At 30.0% G+C, this 15,852-nt stretch overlaps 2 protein-coding genes across 7 annotated transcripts in view; one reads left to right on the forward strand and one right to left on the reverse strand.

Annotated features, from left to right (window-relative positions):
* LOC124956530 (serine/threonine-protein kinase pakE) overlaps positions 1–15,852 on the forward strand; it is a 33,146-nt gene that overhangs the window by 13,444 nt on the left and 3,850 nt on the right. For 4 of the 6 annotated variants that reach the window (XR_007103284.1, XM_047512470.1, XM_047512472.1 and 1 more), the window contains exons 2-11: positions 10,969–11,351; positions 11,716–13,135; positions 13,246–13,361; positions 13,438–13,578; positions 13,746–13,843; positions 13,984–14,167; positions 14,268–14,490; positions 14,684–14,934; positions 15,076–15,287; positions 15,553–15,706. Coding sequence is in view for 5 of the 6 variants with exons in the window: in XM_047512470.1 (XP_047368426.1) it covers positions 10,969–11,351; positions 11,716–13,135; positions 13,246–13,361; positions 13,438–13,578; positions 13,746–13,843; positions 13,984–14,167; positions 14,268–14,490; positions 14,684–14,934; positions 15,076–15,287; positions 15,553–15,706 (3,182 nt within the window). In the remaining variant the exon portion in view is untranslated. Of the gene's footprint in view, positions 1–10,964; positions 11,352–11,715; positions 13,136–13,245; positions 13,362–13,437; positions 13,579–13,745; positions 13,844–13,983; positions 14,168–14,267; positions 14,491–14,683; positions 14,935–15,075; positions 15,300–15,552; positions 15,707–15,852 lie in introns of those variants that run through there. The other 2 variants (XM_047512471.1, XM_047512473.1) reach the window with 2 other exon arrangements.
* LOC124956536 lies at positions 1,480–4,787 on the reverse strand. The gene is made up of 2 exons (XM_047512488.1): positions 4,582–4,787; positions 1,480–3,982 (listed from the first exon to the last, which is right to left on the reverse strand). Exon 2 carries the CDS (start codon positions 3,042–3,044, stop codon positions 2,370–2,372), a length of 675 nt encoding a protein of 224 aa, XP_047368444.1. The 5' UTR covers positions 3,045–3,982; positions 4,582–4,787; the 3' UTR covers positions 1,480–2,369.

The raw sequence follows: 15,852 nt of genomic DNA on the forward strand, positions 1-15,852 counted from the left end.
TCACGAATCATCGATTTATATATTACTTCGACGAAGGAATCATCGCTAATTACATTTCTTTACAAAAGAATGTGTAATTAACTGTAATTTTCGTGGAAATTTATCATTTAATAGGGAATTACCAATGTACATACCTAATATTTACATATATATATATATATATATATAGATATATGTATGTATGTGTGTATGTATGTATTTTTTTTTTTTATAAATCTTTAAATAAGTATTACTCGTTCTAAGATTGCTCATTTTTAAAAATATGCATATAAAACAATTCAGATTTGCAAAATACATATATAAATTTTCTATATCTGCATATAATCTTTCGATAAGGAAAAAAACAAAAGTGGGTATTTTTTTGTATTACGTGTGCTGTTATCATCGAAACATAAAAGACAAAAAAGAAAAAAAAAACAAAACAAAAAAAAAAAGAGAAAAAAAGAAAGAGGAAAGAACCATTTGTTTCTTTTTTTTTCTTTTTTTTTTTTTTTGTATTTTGCATGTATGGCATACTAATAGCGTCATATTTACTGAAATATTTTGAAAGATATACAGAACTTGTTTACCTCGGTTTAACGAAAAATTATCCGGATTGTTCGACAAATTATTTTCATATTATTTATTTAGTTTATATTAATATACCTATATATACATATATATATATATATATATATATTTGTGTGTGTGTGTGTATCGTCTTGTCAAATTAGTAGTACGATAAAAAAACAACGTTATATTTATGTACGATGGTATAGGACAATGACATCTACATTATATATGTATATAATTATAACATTTTACACACACACACACACACACACATATATATATATATATATATATATATGCGAATCTTCGAGTGCAACGGCGTAGCTATATGATCGTAAATTATACTTATCCGACTCTAATGGACGTTTCCTGTGCATCGCGTAGAAAATTATTCCAAGTACGATATACGTTAGCCCAAGGGTCACGCGAAATTCAAGTGGAACTAACGAAACTCAGAACCCTAAGGTATTTTTCTTTTTTAAATGTACCACACACACACACTCCCACACATACACATACACACACACATATATATATGTATATATAATAATTACTTTGTACTTTGTTTAGGTAAGAGGAAGTGCATTCGCTTTAAAACATTTTTTTGTTTCTTTTTTAATAAATTTTTTATTTTTCTTACTTTCCTTATTTTTAATATTACATACCAGATTATTTTGTACATATTTTACGTCATACAACCATGTAGTCCCTTTAATACACGTGTTTCTTTCTTTCTTTCTTTCTTTCTTTCTTACTTTTTTTTTTTTCTTTTTCTTTTTATACATTAACTATGTACTACTATTAATTGTTTTATCATTACTGAAATCTCTTTGGTTCTTTAGCTTCGATCTTGACCCATTAGATCGTTGTAAAATTTTAATTAGAACTATACTCTTGATAGCATCATTAACAAACCATTCCGATGTCCCTTTTTTTCTTTTTTTTTTTTCTTCTTTTTTTTTTAACATCATTAATCTTCTTTCTCTTTTTTCTTTTTTTTTTTTTTTTTTCAAATTCACACAGAGAATACATTAAAATATCATTTAGGTATTTCCACTCGAAAAGGAACTCAGTCAATAGATTAAAACGGCGCTTGTTTGTACAATAGATTTAAGATAATTATAAATTATGTTAAATAATACTTTTTTTACTTATTTACAATTATATCTAAGATACATTCGAATAAAATTTAATATTCCATGTGTATCTGTGTATATGTGTATATGTTTGTGTGTATGTGTGTGTGAGGTAGTAGGTTCGTATATAAGAAATCAGTCATTTGAAGAAGATCCGACGATATTTTCGTCAAGATACAATCACTTTACATAAATTTTCTATATATATATTATTATTAATATTATTATTATTATTATTATTATTATTATTATTATTATTATTATTATTATTACGTGTTGATGTCATTAAACCATTGGCAAGATGTAACAAGAACCATGAGGTTTCTAATACGATTTTACATATAAATTCGTTCCTGCTTCGTAACAATCCTAAATTGGTTCTAATTACGTAAAGAATCGTTTCCTATTCTTTCTTCTATTTTGTCTGCTTTTTTTATCCTGTTCAATTTCGATGTTCAATGATTAGTCATAATTAGTCTTCTTCATAATTATCACTAATTTTGTGATGCTATTTATGGATTCGCACATTCGTAAATATCGAACGAGCATTTAATCAATATTCTTGAGAAATTTTCTAATAACATTTCTAATAATAATATATATATATATATATGTTTATATTTTTTTTCCAATAAATAAATAAATAATTGAATTAATTAACGAAAGAAAATAATAAGTCGATCATTTGTTAGGATGGGCCGTTGTTTTTTTTTCACCACGTACCGTCACAGTAGGCACATTTTCGACGTATTTATAAGCAATCGAAGCCGGCGAAACGAACCATTTGTTAACTTCGAAATAATCCTTTGACTCGTGATTGGTTTGAGTCATGAAAACTGTAGTGCTTTTTATATTATTCATTTCCTTCTGATTATTATCTTTTATCTTATTACGATTAAACGTTTCTTTCTTTTCATTTTGTAGATCCAAATTTTCCTCCTTTGCTTTTCTCACATCCTTCTTTTCTATATTCTTTTCTTTATCCGTACCAAGATAATTCTTTAGAATGATCGATTCCTTGACATCCCTCGTACCCTTTGAACCTTCCATATTCATTTTCTTCTTATCAGAATCAAAACTGATTTTACCGCCTTCCCCAAAATATTGGACCTTTTCTTTCGATGATTTTGGACCGAGCAATACACGTCCACCGTCTCCGGTATAAACGATATCGCCGACATTATGAGTTACCTTAACTCGACATCCATCTCCGACTATACGCACGCTACCACAATTTTTTGTTAATGTAATCTTGCAACCATCGCCGGTGACCTCGAGTATCCGATTATTCAAATCCATTTCCACGGATAAACCATCGCCTTTCAATCTTCTAACACTTTCCCGATCCTTCTTCATATTTCCAAAGGATTAATATAATTAAATTAGATAGATTTATTTGATTTCAATAATTATTATGTTCCTTTGTATCTTCGTCGTTAATAAGATTTAATCAACGATTTAATCAAATTTTCAAAGAAACAAAATCGAAAGTAGGAAAAATTTCATTGTCAACGATCAATCGTTAGAAATATTTTACGTTCGATGATTAAATCGATCGTAATCATAAAATTCGTTCGTTTCAATAACTTCACCGGTCTTCTTTGATAAAGTCAATTTGATCTTTTTATTGGCACTACGATATTAGATCTTTTTTTTATTATCACGTGATTAGATTTAAATGATTTTATATTCACGTAATCGTTCATGATTAAGTCGATTAAAAAATTTAATATAATACGATAGGCACACTTAGGCTCTTAAATTTTTACACTCGATCCGAATACTTTCAATTCTTTCAACGATCTCTGTCCAACATCGTCGACGTTCAGTTATATACTTATTATCGTTACTCTCCCCTCTCTCTCTCCACTTTCAAAACCCCTTCATGATTTTATAAAGACAAAGGTTCTCGTTCCGGCAATCGATCGATCTTTCTGTTAAAGCGGCTTGTCGACACGCTCGTTCGTCGATCCTTGGATTCACGTGATATCGACACAACACACGTTGGTACTTCCCCGAGTTTCTCAACTCGAGATATGTAGAAATGACCGTAACGAGACAGAGACAGAGACAGAGATAGAGATATATAGAGAGAAAAAGAGAGAGAGAGAGAGAGAAAGAGATTTCGGTTTTTGTATCGATGAATATTAGATCCTCGACTTTACCCGCACTTATCACGTGTCTTTTATCGATTTCACTTAAAAATTTACAATCTTTTATTTTCCACGAATATCAATTTCGATCGTTGAATCCTCGATCAATTGGATTTGAATTTTTCCAATTAATAATTTTATCTGAAAGATTAATCGGTATTATTTTTTTGACAAAAAATATTCATTATTATTATTATTATTATTTAACATCGATTCGATATTTTCTTAGGCAAAATAATTAACGTAAAAAAAATAACACTTACACAAATAATAACACACACATACACACACATGAACACTTCAATATATATATAAAAAAAAAAAAAGAAAAAAAAAAATAAGGGAAGATTCTTCTTGAAGGATCAATGAAATATATCATTCCTATGTAATATGTAATTATATTTTCGTAAAAAAAAAAAAAGAATGATTCATTGTCATTATTATTATCGATTCGATATTATCATTACGATATAATTAATATAAAAGAAAAAAATCCCCTACACGTGTACACACGCTCACATATACTCGCACACACATACACGCTCACGTATACTCACACGCACAGAGAATAAAAAAAATGAAAACACTTCAATTTAAAAAAAAAAAAAAAAGAAAAAAAAAAGAAAAAAAGAAAACAAACAAACAAACAAGAAGAAAAAAATATAGACGATTAAAAATTACATAATTACTGCAATAATTACTATTAATTAGTTACTTTAAAAAAAGTTATAATTACATACCTTATCTCTCTCTCTCCCTCTCTCTCTCTCTCTCTCTCTCCCTCTCTCCCTCTCTCCTTCTCTCTCTTTCTATCTCGTTCGCTCGTTCGCTCGCTATTCTTATATGGAATATGTCAACATTTGAAACAGACCGTATCGTTACTAGCTACTGCGAGCCGATTACTTTCAACTCGTAATACAGAATGATCGTTCGTACGTATATACGTATGTATATATTTAACAAGGTCTACGAATGGTATGTTAAATATCGAGGTTCTTTACCATTCCACCAACCAACTATCACGTTTTTCGGGACTTCCCAAGATCTTTATGCTTCCATTGCTCTGTCTCTTTCTCTCTCTCTCTCTCTCTCTCTCTCTCTCTCTCCTTCTCTCTTACTCTTATTCATCGTTGACCTTGCTAGTTACAGTCTCGTTTATCACTCATATTCGAGAATTTCTTCGTATGCGTTTTAATAGCCCGAAGTTATTATTTTGTCGTTAAATTATATTTTTAATTTAATGACGGATAAAAATAAGCACGAAACAATGCAATATATATATATATATATATATGTATGTATTTATATCATATAATAAATATAATTTAATATCTCTATTATATATCGCCGTTGTATCATTTTTATTTCTATATTTTTTAAGTCCGATTATAATTGATTTTTAGACGTGTATGTATCTATTTCGTATATTCGTCAATAGCATGAATGGTTTAAGCGAAAAAAATAAAATTTATATATATATATATATATAATGCATAATTGATTTATTTTAAATGGTGTCCAGCTTTGAAAAAATATTCGTAACGTCTCGGGCTCCTAGAAAGCTAAATCCTTCAGTGATTTCTGACTCTATCAACATTCTCGATAATCATCGTCATCGTTCTCTCATCGTTCGAGGAATGTGTCTTTTCATTGAACTTTTTATATCACAATCATCGTTGAAAACAAAATGAAATGGAACGATACGAAACAAACAAACAAACAAACAAACAAACAAACAAAAATAAATGAAAGAAAAAGGAAAGAGAGAAAAAAAATGTACCACTTTCTTTCAGTTTTCTTCGATCGTAGCCACGTCACTAACGCGAAGCCAACTTTCATTTTATTTGCTTGGAACATAATAAGTAGAATCGTATAATTTTGAAATAAGAAATCTGAAACAATGAATTCCCCTGGGATCTATCAACCTACCTACTTATTATTTTTTTTTTTATTTTTATTTCTTTTTTCCTTACTTTTTTTTTTGTCCAAGCAATACGAGAGTTCTTCTCGATTTAATTGCCATATCGATCGAATCGCTTTGAAGATCTGCCGTGATAACGAAGTTGGAATTTTTATTTTCTTTCTATTCTTTTTTTTTTTGTTTTCTTTTTTTGTTTTGTTTTGTTTTTTTCTTTTTTCTTTTTTTTCCTCCGTTAAAGGAACCACTCGCGTAACGTTTCAGTGATCGATTGCGCGATAACGGGGTTGGTAAAAATTGTTTTCGTTTAACTTTAAAAGACTATAAAAAGACTTGCTCGAAAAATAAAGTCAAGATTTTTTGTTCGAACGACAAATACTGATGAAATATCTATATCGTGACGTAAAAAAATATTCAAATGGATACGTACATGTGTATATGGATAAAGTAGTTTTTTTTTTTAATTAAGTGAAATAATAGGACTTTTTGAAATGATTAAAAGTTTCGAAAAAAAAAAAAAAAGAAAGAAAGAAGAAAAAATAAGGAAAAGAAAAAGAAAAAGAAACAACATATTTGTGCGTACAATAAATAGATAATATCAATGGTATTATACGTATTAAAAATAATACTTGCATATATATATATATATATAATAGCTCCTTTTAATTAATTGAGCGAGCTTTGAACGATATATAATATTAAAAGCTTATTTTTATTAACGATTTTATGTTAACCTCATTTCACGCACGTTATAAATTTATCGATATACTTTGTTCGTTTTGTAAATAAATTTTTCTTTCTTTTTTTCTTTCTTTCTCTTTATCCTTAAATTTTTTCTTTTTTTCCCTCTAGATCAACACGCATTATATGCAACGTAGACATATATATATATATATATATACCTATCATTTTCTATTTATTCTAACATCTTTTTTTCTCGAAATATTATAATCTATTTTTATTTATTTGACTTTTATTTATCAGTTTTTTATCATTCGAAGAAGTGACGTTAATTCACTATCATATACACATACACACACACACACACACACACACACACACACACACACACACATAGATTTGTATATACATGTGTGTTCGATCTATCTTCGTAGACATTGCGTAGGTATAGATATATCGATATATATTTTATCATTCGTGCAGTGTGTAGAATACTTGACAGCATATCAATGAGATAACGTAAAGAGCAATTGACGTGATATCGTGAACGTTTGTCATAAGTTTTGATAAACGTTAGACAACCGTTGGGGAATCACTGTACATCAGCCGATTATTATCAACGTGATCTCAAACGTTCAATAGTCGCTCTTATCTTTTATAAGTGTAAAGGTGGTCACTACAACGAAGAAAGAAAAAGTGAAAGAGAGAGAGAGAGAGAGAGAGAGAGAGATGCGAAGAAAAAAAATTATTTATTACATTAAGGTAATTAAAAAAAAAAAAGAATAAAATAATAATAATAATAATAATAATAATAATAATATATGATTCTCTGTAGATAACAAACCGTGAGTTACGTGTCGAAACAATAAAGAAAATTTATTTATAATTAATTTGTAAAAGTATATATGTTAAATAATGATTGATTGTACGACATTACGAATGATGTTATTATCTAATGTAATTAATCATTCGTATAATATGTGTATATGTGTGTATGTGTGTATGTGTGTGTATTGCGCTTTGAAGAATATAAAAGTAAGGAAACGTTAGAAAGAGAGAGAGAGAGAGAGAGAAAGTGCATCTTAAACAGAAATGCAATATATTCCGGAAGTCTGATGATTGTTTAAAGAAAAATAACAAAAAAAAAAAAATATATATATATATATATATAAATATGCATAAATATAAATATCACGTAACAAATATATGATCTTTAGAATTATTCATCTAAAAGATACAAATCGAAATCGATAATCGAGATCCCATCGATTTCACGCGATCGATGATATTCGATCTTTCATATAAATCTTGCATAATGTTATATATATATATATATATATATATATATATATAGAAATGCATATATACATTGCGTATAAACGCATGTATATAATATGAAAGTGTAAACGACGAGAAAACTTGTTGTAATGCAATACATGAGAGAAAGAGCATTGGATTTTCTTAATGATGGTGCCACTTTAATTACGCAAGTAACCAGGGAGACTGCGTTTAATATCGAATAACGATCGAGGTCATGCAAGAGAATCATGTTTGAAAAAAAGAAAAAAAAAAAAGCTTTGCGATCTTTAAAGAAGATCTCAGGTAGGAATAGAGAGAGAAAGATAGAACCTTGGTATATTAAATATACTTCGTATTTATGTTGAACAATAAATAATGTCTGAAAAAATATTTAATATGAAATAGGGCCAAAGGTCAATTATTCGTTTTTCTGACTTTTTTCATAATTGGCTACTTTTTTGTTCTTTTCTTTCTCTCTCTCTCTTTCTCTCTTTCTCTCTCTCTTTTGTCCTTATTCAGAATGGTAAAGTTACAAGTCTATGTACTTTCTTTTTTTTTACAATCCGGAAAAAGAAAAGAAAGGTAGAGATAAATATCAGTGTTTCGAAAGGTCTCGTAAAAGGAGTACGTAACTGATATCTAAAATCACTTAAGGAGTCTTGTTTCAGTCTTTAGTAAAAATTTCCAATAATATTTATCGGACAACGATTTTATATTATATCATTGTAATAAATTACATTAGTATTTTTTAATAACAATTTCGACGATTATATTTTTAATAATATATATATATATAATATTATTAAAAAATATTGAACCATTAAAGGGAATTAATAATAATAATAATAATAATAATAATAATAATAATAATAATAATAATAATAACAATAATGATAACAATAAAAAGGGTATTAGAAGATAATAATAAGAACGTATGCAGGATAATAATAATAAAAAAAATAAAAAAATATCCAATGATAAAGAATCTATTAACAAAAAAAGGTATATTAATCATAGAAATGACTCCTCCTATTGTTCTTTTCTTTTTCTTTTTTTTATTTCTTTTTTGTTCTCTCTTTCTTTTTTTCTTTTTTTTTCATTCCTTTTCCTTATTTATTTTTCTTTTTTTATTTTTTATATCTAAGCCGAAGATGATTGATCAATAGGATTAAGAAATACCGTTTAATAAAAAATAATCAAGATTAAGTAGATCTATCTTGATTATCTTCAATAAGCTCTTGTCATTTTTTTACAATAATAAATATTATTATTATTATTACTATTACTATTAGTACTATTACTGTTACTACTACTATTATTATTAATAACTTATGATAATAGTTATCGTAGTCGTGATTTAGGTCAACATTGACACTCCTCAATCAATTCTAACGAATTCAATATTCAATCTTACATATTATAAAAGCATATATTTCGTAATTCTAATTTCACGGTTAGAAGCAATTATAGTTGGGATTATGGAACGGTTCGATAATCAAACCGTGTAATTGATTTACTCCTTCTCGCATGCGATCCAGACACGCACTCCCCTTTAATTTCATTCTCTCTTTTTCTTTCTCTCTCTCTTTCTTTTTCTCTCTGTCTTTCTCTCTTTCTCTCTCCATCAACAAATTTCGAATATTGGTCCAGATAATCGAATATCTTTCCGATTAACGTAGTAGGACGGATGAAATCCGGTATGGAATTGGCTCTTATCGATCTCATTTATCGAATTACTTTTTTGCATACCTCTACAGTTCATTCATTTATTTTTTCTTTCTTTCTTTTTTTCTTTTGTTTTTGTTTTTGTTTGTTTGTTTGTTTGTTTGTTTGTTTGTTTGTTTGTTAATATACAAACGTAAGTTATATATGTTTTATGGAGGGATGATCATCGAATCCAATTGGTTTCCATTGATGTACCTATCGTATGATGTTGTCGAAAATATAGATCAATTTTTTAATTTTAAATAATCCATGAGAGAGAGAGAGAATGAGAGAGAAAGAGTTGAAAGATACCAAACTTGGTTACATTCATGTAATAGGCTCTCATTAACTGGGCTAGTTCTTTATTATTCTTTACATGTGTATGTATATATATATACATATATGTACAATTATATCCACACACACACACACACATACACACACACACACACATGTATATACCTACGTAAGCTTGCGGTCTTAGTATATCCTGCTCGGCTTACATCATGTCACGCTTGATCGTTCCTAAGCAGATTTAGTATCTACGGAAATACTGTCTAACGGATGTGAGATATATGAATGCATAATCAGTATGTAATAACATATGTATGTATGTATGTATGTATGTATGTATGTATATATGTATGTAAAATTTCTATTACGATTATCTTGTAAATGTATATTTGTATATGTAGAATGTATTATATCGTTTCTCTGTGCAAAGACATTTTTCTAAAGTATTTCGTTCTTCTTATGAAATTAATCAAATTAATTCGACAAATAAATCGATCGAATTAATTTTTTTTAATCATTGTTTACATTCGTAATGAATGACACGTACTTATTATTATTAGTCGTGAGAAGTTGGGGGGGGGGCGAGGGAGAGGGAAGTAAAAAGAAAGAAAGGAAGAGAAAGAGAAAGTAAAAGAAAAAAAGTGAAACTGAATATTTGACATAGACGTGAACATTGACATCTGACATGGATATTTTAAGATTGACCTTGAAAAATGACCGAGTTTATCCTTATTTGGTTTGGGTCACGAAATGTCCTGATTCGTGAAACACCTGTCACCTTTTTCACCCTTCACCCCCTCTCTCTCTCTCTCTCTCTCTCTCTCTCTCTCTCTCTCTCTCTCTCTTTCTGCCCATCTTTAGTTTTGAACTTGAATAACTGCTTTGAAAGCAAGTCGATCACAAGTAAGGAAGATATGTAAAACAGCTGATTACTCTTTAAGATTCTTTCGTTCTTCGTCCGATTAATCGATATATTTTTTAGTTAATTTTATTTAATTTTTTATTTATTTATTTATGTTTAGAAACATTACGAGCAAGAAAAATAATTCTGACGAATTACTTTCTTATCATTGACACGAATCAGATTAATATTTTTGATCAATTCTAACGTCTGATATATATATATATATATATATATATATATATATATATATATATATATATGTATACATATCTAATTGTAGAGTTTAAAAAAAATGATCGATGCTTTTTTACGAAACTTTTCAGAATGGCAAGGACGATATGAATGATTCATCGACGGTCATCGAGCGGCAGCTCGATATGGATGTAACTCTCGAGGACAACAATTTGAAAGTATTGCCAATGCAAAATGTGGCACGACAAGATTCGGGAGTACCAGAGGATCTTGTATCTCCGGTTTGTGATGCTAACAATAAATCATTGGACGACGAGGATCCAGATTGTACTATGAACAGTGATTGTAATATTACGGTGATACACGTTACGGAATTGGAAAATCGTAATAAGGAAGGGGATAGATCTTCGTCTACGTCTTTGGTTAATGTCGATAGAAAAGAGTATACGGGTGAGAGTAAAGATAGCAAAGATGGAAGCGATAGTGGAGTCGAGGGTTGCGCTACTGAAGTACCAAGAGTAAGAAAATATTACATTATGTTTTTTATTTATTTATTTTTAAACTTGCTTCTACTTTTATTTTTAACGTTTAAAAATGACATTTCGCGTCATGAGAGTTACGACGTTAAAACGATTGATGTTTTATAAATGATATAATTAGAATTAAGTCAGTATGAAAAATGAATGTATACACGTAGAGTAGCATAACTTCGTAAAAATTTTGAGAGATATCAATTTGTATTTATTTATATGAAAGAACATTGAGGGAGGGTGCGGGAGGGGGGCGGGGGGAAGAAGAAAAACTTGAGAAAAATGTCTTACACATCGATAATATACTTTATAAATAATAAATATCTAATAATCGTAGTTATCGTGTTTACAGGTACGTAGCCGAAACAGTATAGACTATGCCAGTAGTTGTGGTGGTCTTGACGAAGCTTCCTGCGATTCGAGTTTAGTCAGTTGTTGTTCGGTATACGAGGATCCATGTGCGACGTTACCTGATGACGTTAGATTAACAACAGGTGGCGAAGGTACAAGCGAAGGTGGTAGCGAAAGTTCATCGATAGCTGGTAGCGTATCAGCCAGGGCAAATCGTAGTAGTAACGTTAAAAGGACCTCGACTGTTTCAAACTCGAGTAAAAAGAAAACGATTAATAGCGAGACACCGAAGACGAGCCGTGTGAAGCCAGCTCTTTTGAATGCCAATTACGTACCAACGACTCCACGTTCGAAACCAAGGATCAATACGCCAAGAAATATTATTGGTAAAACGCAACCGGTGATTAAAGACAGAGCAAGATCAAGGGAAAAATCAGGTGCAAGAGAATCGAATTGCGATAGTAGTACAACAACCGGTAATACTCGTATGTCGTCAAATTTTCGTTCTACCACTGGCACGGCACAACAAAGAACGAGAACAAGACCAATACCACCAGATTCACTGCCTTCGGTTTTGACTACAGAAATAAATAAGGATCTTGCTCAACGCGGTAGTAAAGGTGGTTCAAGTGGTTCAAGATCCCGCGGTGGTTCTAGTACTAGGATAACAACACGTACACCGGGCTCAACTCCGTCCGAGGAAACACGAAAACCATTGCCAACTTCACGTACACTTTATAATAATAATAATAATAATAATAATAATAATAATAATAATAATAATAATACCGGTAGAACAGAACCGGTTAAGAATTTACGTTTGGATAAAATGACTATTAGTTTGGACAACAAAGCATTGGATGCTTATGCGACATTACCACGTAGAAATAAGAATAAAATGACGATTGTTAAAGGTAACGAGAAGACTGACAAAATGGTCAGGAGTAGATCTGGTAGTAGAGATGGTAGTATTGGTAGACAACCAGATAAAAAGGCGCTAAGTATTAGGGATTCAGTTCATAAAAGTTTACCGCCTTATCCTAGAAATAAACCAATCGAAAAGACAAGGATTTATCATGAGATTGGAATACAAACGGGTTTAACCGGGAACGATATAGACAATGCATTGTCTGGTATACCTAGTGCCGTACCAGGACCCGATATAATCGAACGTTTGCACGAGACTGTTCAGACCGATGGCACGTGGGAGGATATGCAGACAATGCAGAATGATTTGAAACGTTTGAACGAGGAAACTAATGTAAAGAAGGAAGAGAATGATAAGCTCAAAACTGAAATAGTCGAGGTTAAACGTCTTTTGGAGGAAGAACAAGCCGATCATGCATTTGCAAGGCAAGAATTAGATAGAAATGCACGAAGAGTTTTGGCTATGTTAGGTACACCGCAATCGGAACATGCAGGTAAAAAAAAAATAAATATATATATATATATATATATGTAATTATTTATAAATGAATAAATTTATGAATATATAAAAATCTCGTGAATAATAAAAAGAGAATTATTTTAGAGGGTAGCGACAGTTTCTTAGAATTGGAATCTCATTTGCAATCTTCGGGACAAGTTGTTGCCAATCAACAAATTGAAATAGCCGATCTACAATCACTTTGTCGTATGCTTAGCAGGGTAAGAGAATAATTTTTCAATAATAATTAATATTAATTAATCTCAAACGTTACGATATTCATGATGATAATTTTAGGATTTGGAAAAGAGTTTAGCGGCGCAAAAAGCATTGTTACAGCAACAGCAAGAATTGGAGGCGGAGTCCGCGGAGATGCAAGATTTTCTTCAACAAGAAAAAACAACTCTGGCAGACGCGTTAAAGGATGCCGAGATCGAGGTACAGTTATTGTAATAATTATAATAATAATAATAACAACAATAACAATAACAATAATAATAATAATAATAATAATAATAATAATAATAATAATTTTTTTATACCGGTCATCATCAATGCGGAACTTGATGTTTAACGAACTTCTTTTGTATATTGCAATTATCTAGCTAAAGAAAAAGGAAGAAGCATTGACTCAACGAGAGGCGGAATTGGAAAGGCAGACGGAAGAATGTAAACATTTAGTCCGAATCAGTGAACAGCGAAGGTATGCCATTATATTAAAGTGTAAATACCGTAAACGTATTGATAAAGATCGCGTTACGTTAATTCTAAAAATTATCTATATTTATATTGTATTAGTTTTATTATTATTATTATTATTATTATTACATTTATTACGTACAGGCAAGAGAATTTGTCATTGAACATGAAATTAAATGCGGTCGAACGAAAAGGTAGAGAACTATTATTAACCCAAGGTGCTACAATATCTGGCGCATCGGTGGCACTTTCAGGTCTTGGAACACGATTGGAGGGATTGGTAGATCAATTAATAACATCTTACAATATTTCAGTGAAAGATCTCGAGGTAATATTTATTCTATCATTAAATATACATTCATTATCTACAATATCTTGAAATGTTGTTCGTTAAGAGAGAAGATACTTAAAAGGATGCTTTATTAAAGGATGTGGTATATCATAACGAAGCATACAGTCGAAGCAACAGTAGTATAGAATCGAGTCCTGTTAGCTCAAAGAATAGCTTAAAAGAATGTACTCCTAGTCCAAAAAGTGGTTCCTTTGTTTCCGCTGTTATCGGTGCTATCCGTAACGCAGCGACACATCCTTTCGTAACAAAGACTGTGGATAAAAAGTCATCAATAGAATCGACGAAACAAATGTATAAAGGTATACAAATCGATAGAATATATGATAATATATTTTATCGTTTATAATATTTATAATATTACATTAATTTTGTAGTTTGTTTGTCCTATGTATGTATGTATGTATGTATGTATGTATGTGTGTGTGTGTATATATCTTATATCATTAATACTGCAAATTTTCATTTTATTTATATTTTTATATATCGATATAGACATAAGTATGGACTCGTCTTCCGATTTACTTGATTTTGAAACCGAACCATGTTTAATGATGGAAAGCGTATTGGAAGATGTTACATTGCCGGATACTTATTCGCACAATATGATATCTAGTAGCGATTCTCTTCGTAGAGCTTTAAGCTTTCCGGAAACGGTCGATGAAAATAATATTAAGAAGACGAAAGCATTAGACGAATGTACGAGTTTAACGAATCTCACGCAAGCTATATTACATCGTAGGAAAGTGAGTCAATGGAAAATTACTTTATTATTTTTTTTTCTCTCCTTTTTTTTTTCTTTTCTTTTCTTTTCTTTTCTTTTTTTTTTTTTGTGATCTCGCGAACAATCACAAAGAGTATTATTAAAATATTTTCATTATTTTCAGGTACAGGACGAAGAGGAAGATGATTGTGAATCCATAAGTGAATCAGACACTGGGACCAATGACGGACCACTTCCTTTAACGGATTATTGTCCAGCAGTAAGCCTTGTCGATCAAGTAATAGACGTTGATAATCTAGTTACGAAACTTTTAAAGGTGTTGCGAATAATACAGCTTGAAAATGATACGTGTATACAAGAGTTAAAGGAAGATAAGTAAGTAATAATGTGCGTCAGATATTAAATACAAATTAATAATTATTCTAAACGATATATAATTTATTTGGCATTACGTTTATATTTGTTTTATTTTTAATTTTTTCTTCTCTGGTTTTCTTTTCTTTTTTTTTTCTTTTCTTTTCTTTTCTTTTCTTTTTTTATATTCCGTTTTTCTTTTTTTTTCTTTTTTTTTTTTTTTTTTCCCCCTTCAAATCCATCAACAACCTTCTCCAAGACGCAATATATGAATTTCGTTTTGCAGATGTGAGTTAGAAACAAAATTAGAAGTTGCCTTGACCGAATTAGATGAGCTACGTAAGATCGTAGATAGTACCTATCAATCCGAAGACATTTTATGCAATGTGCCAGATCGAAAGCGTAGCGTCGTGGAAAATTGTCGTCTTCTGATTAAGGAGGTAATTGCCGATGAAATAATCGATAAATATATGTAAAACGCTACTAACATCGTTGCCATATCTTTTTTTTTGTTTTTTAACGGACGATTGCCTTGTTAAAAAAAAAAAAAAAAACAAAACAAAACAAAACAAAAATAAACAAAAAA

This window comes from Vespa velutina, chromosome 22 (genome assembly GCF_912470025.1).
Source record: "Vespa velutina chromosome 22, iVesVel2.1, whole genome shotgun sequence".
Lineage (NCBI taxonomy): Eukaryota > Metazoa > Arthropoda > Insecta > Hymenoptera > Vespidae > Vespa > Vespa velutina.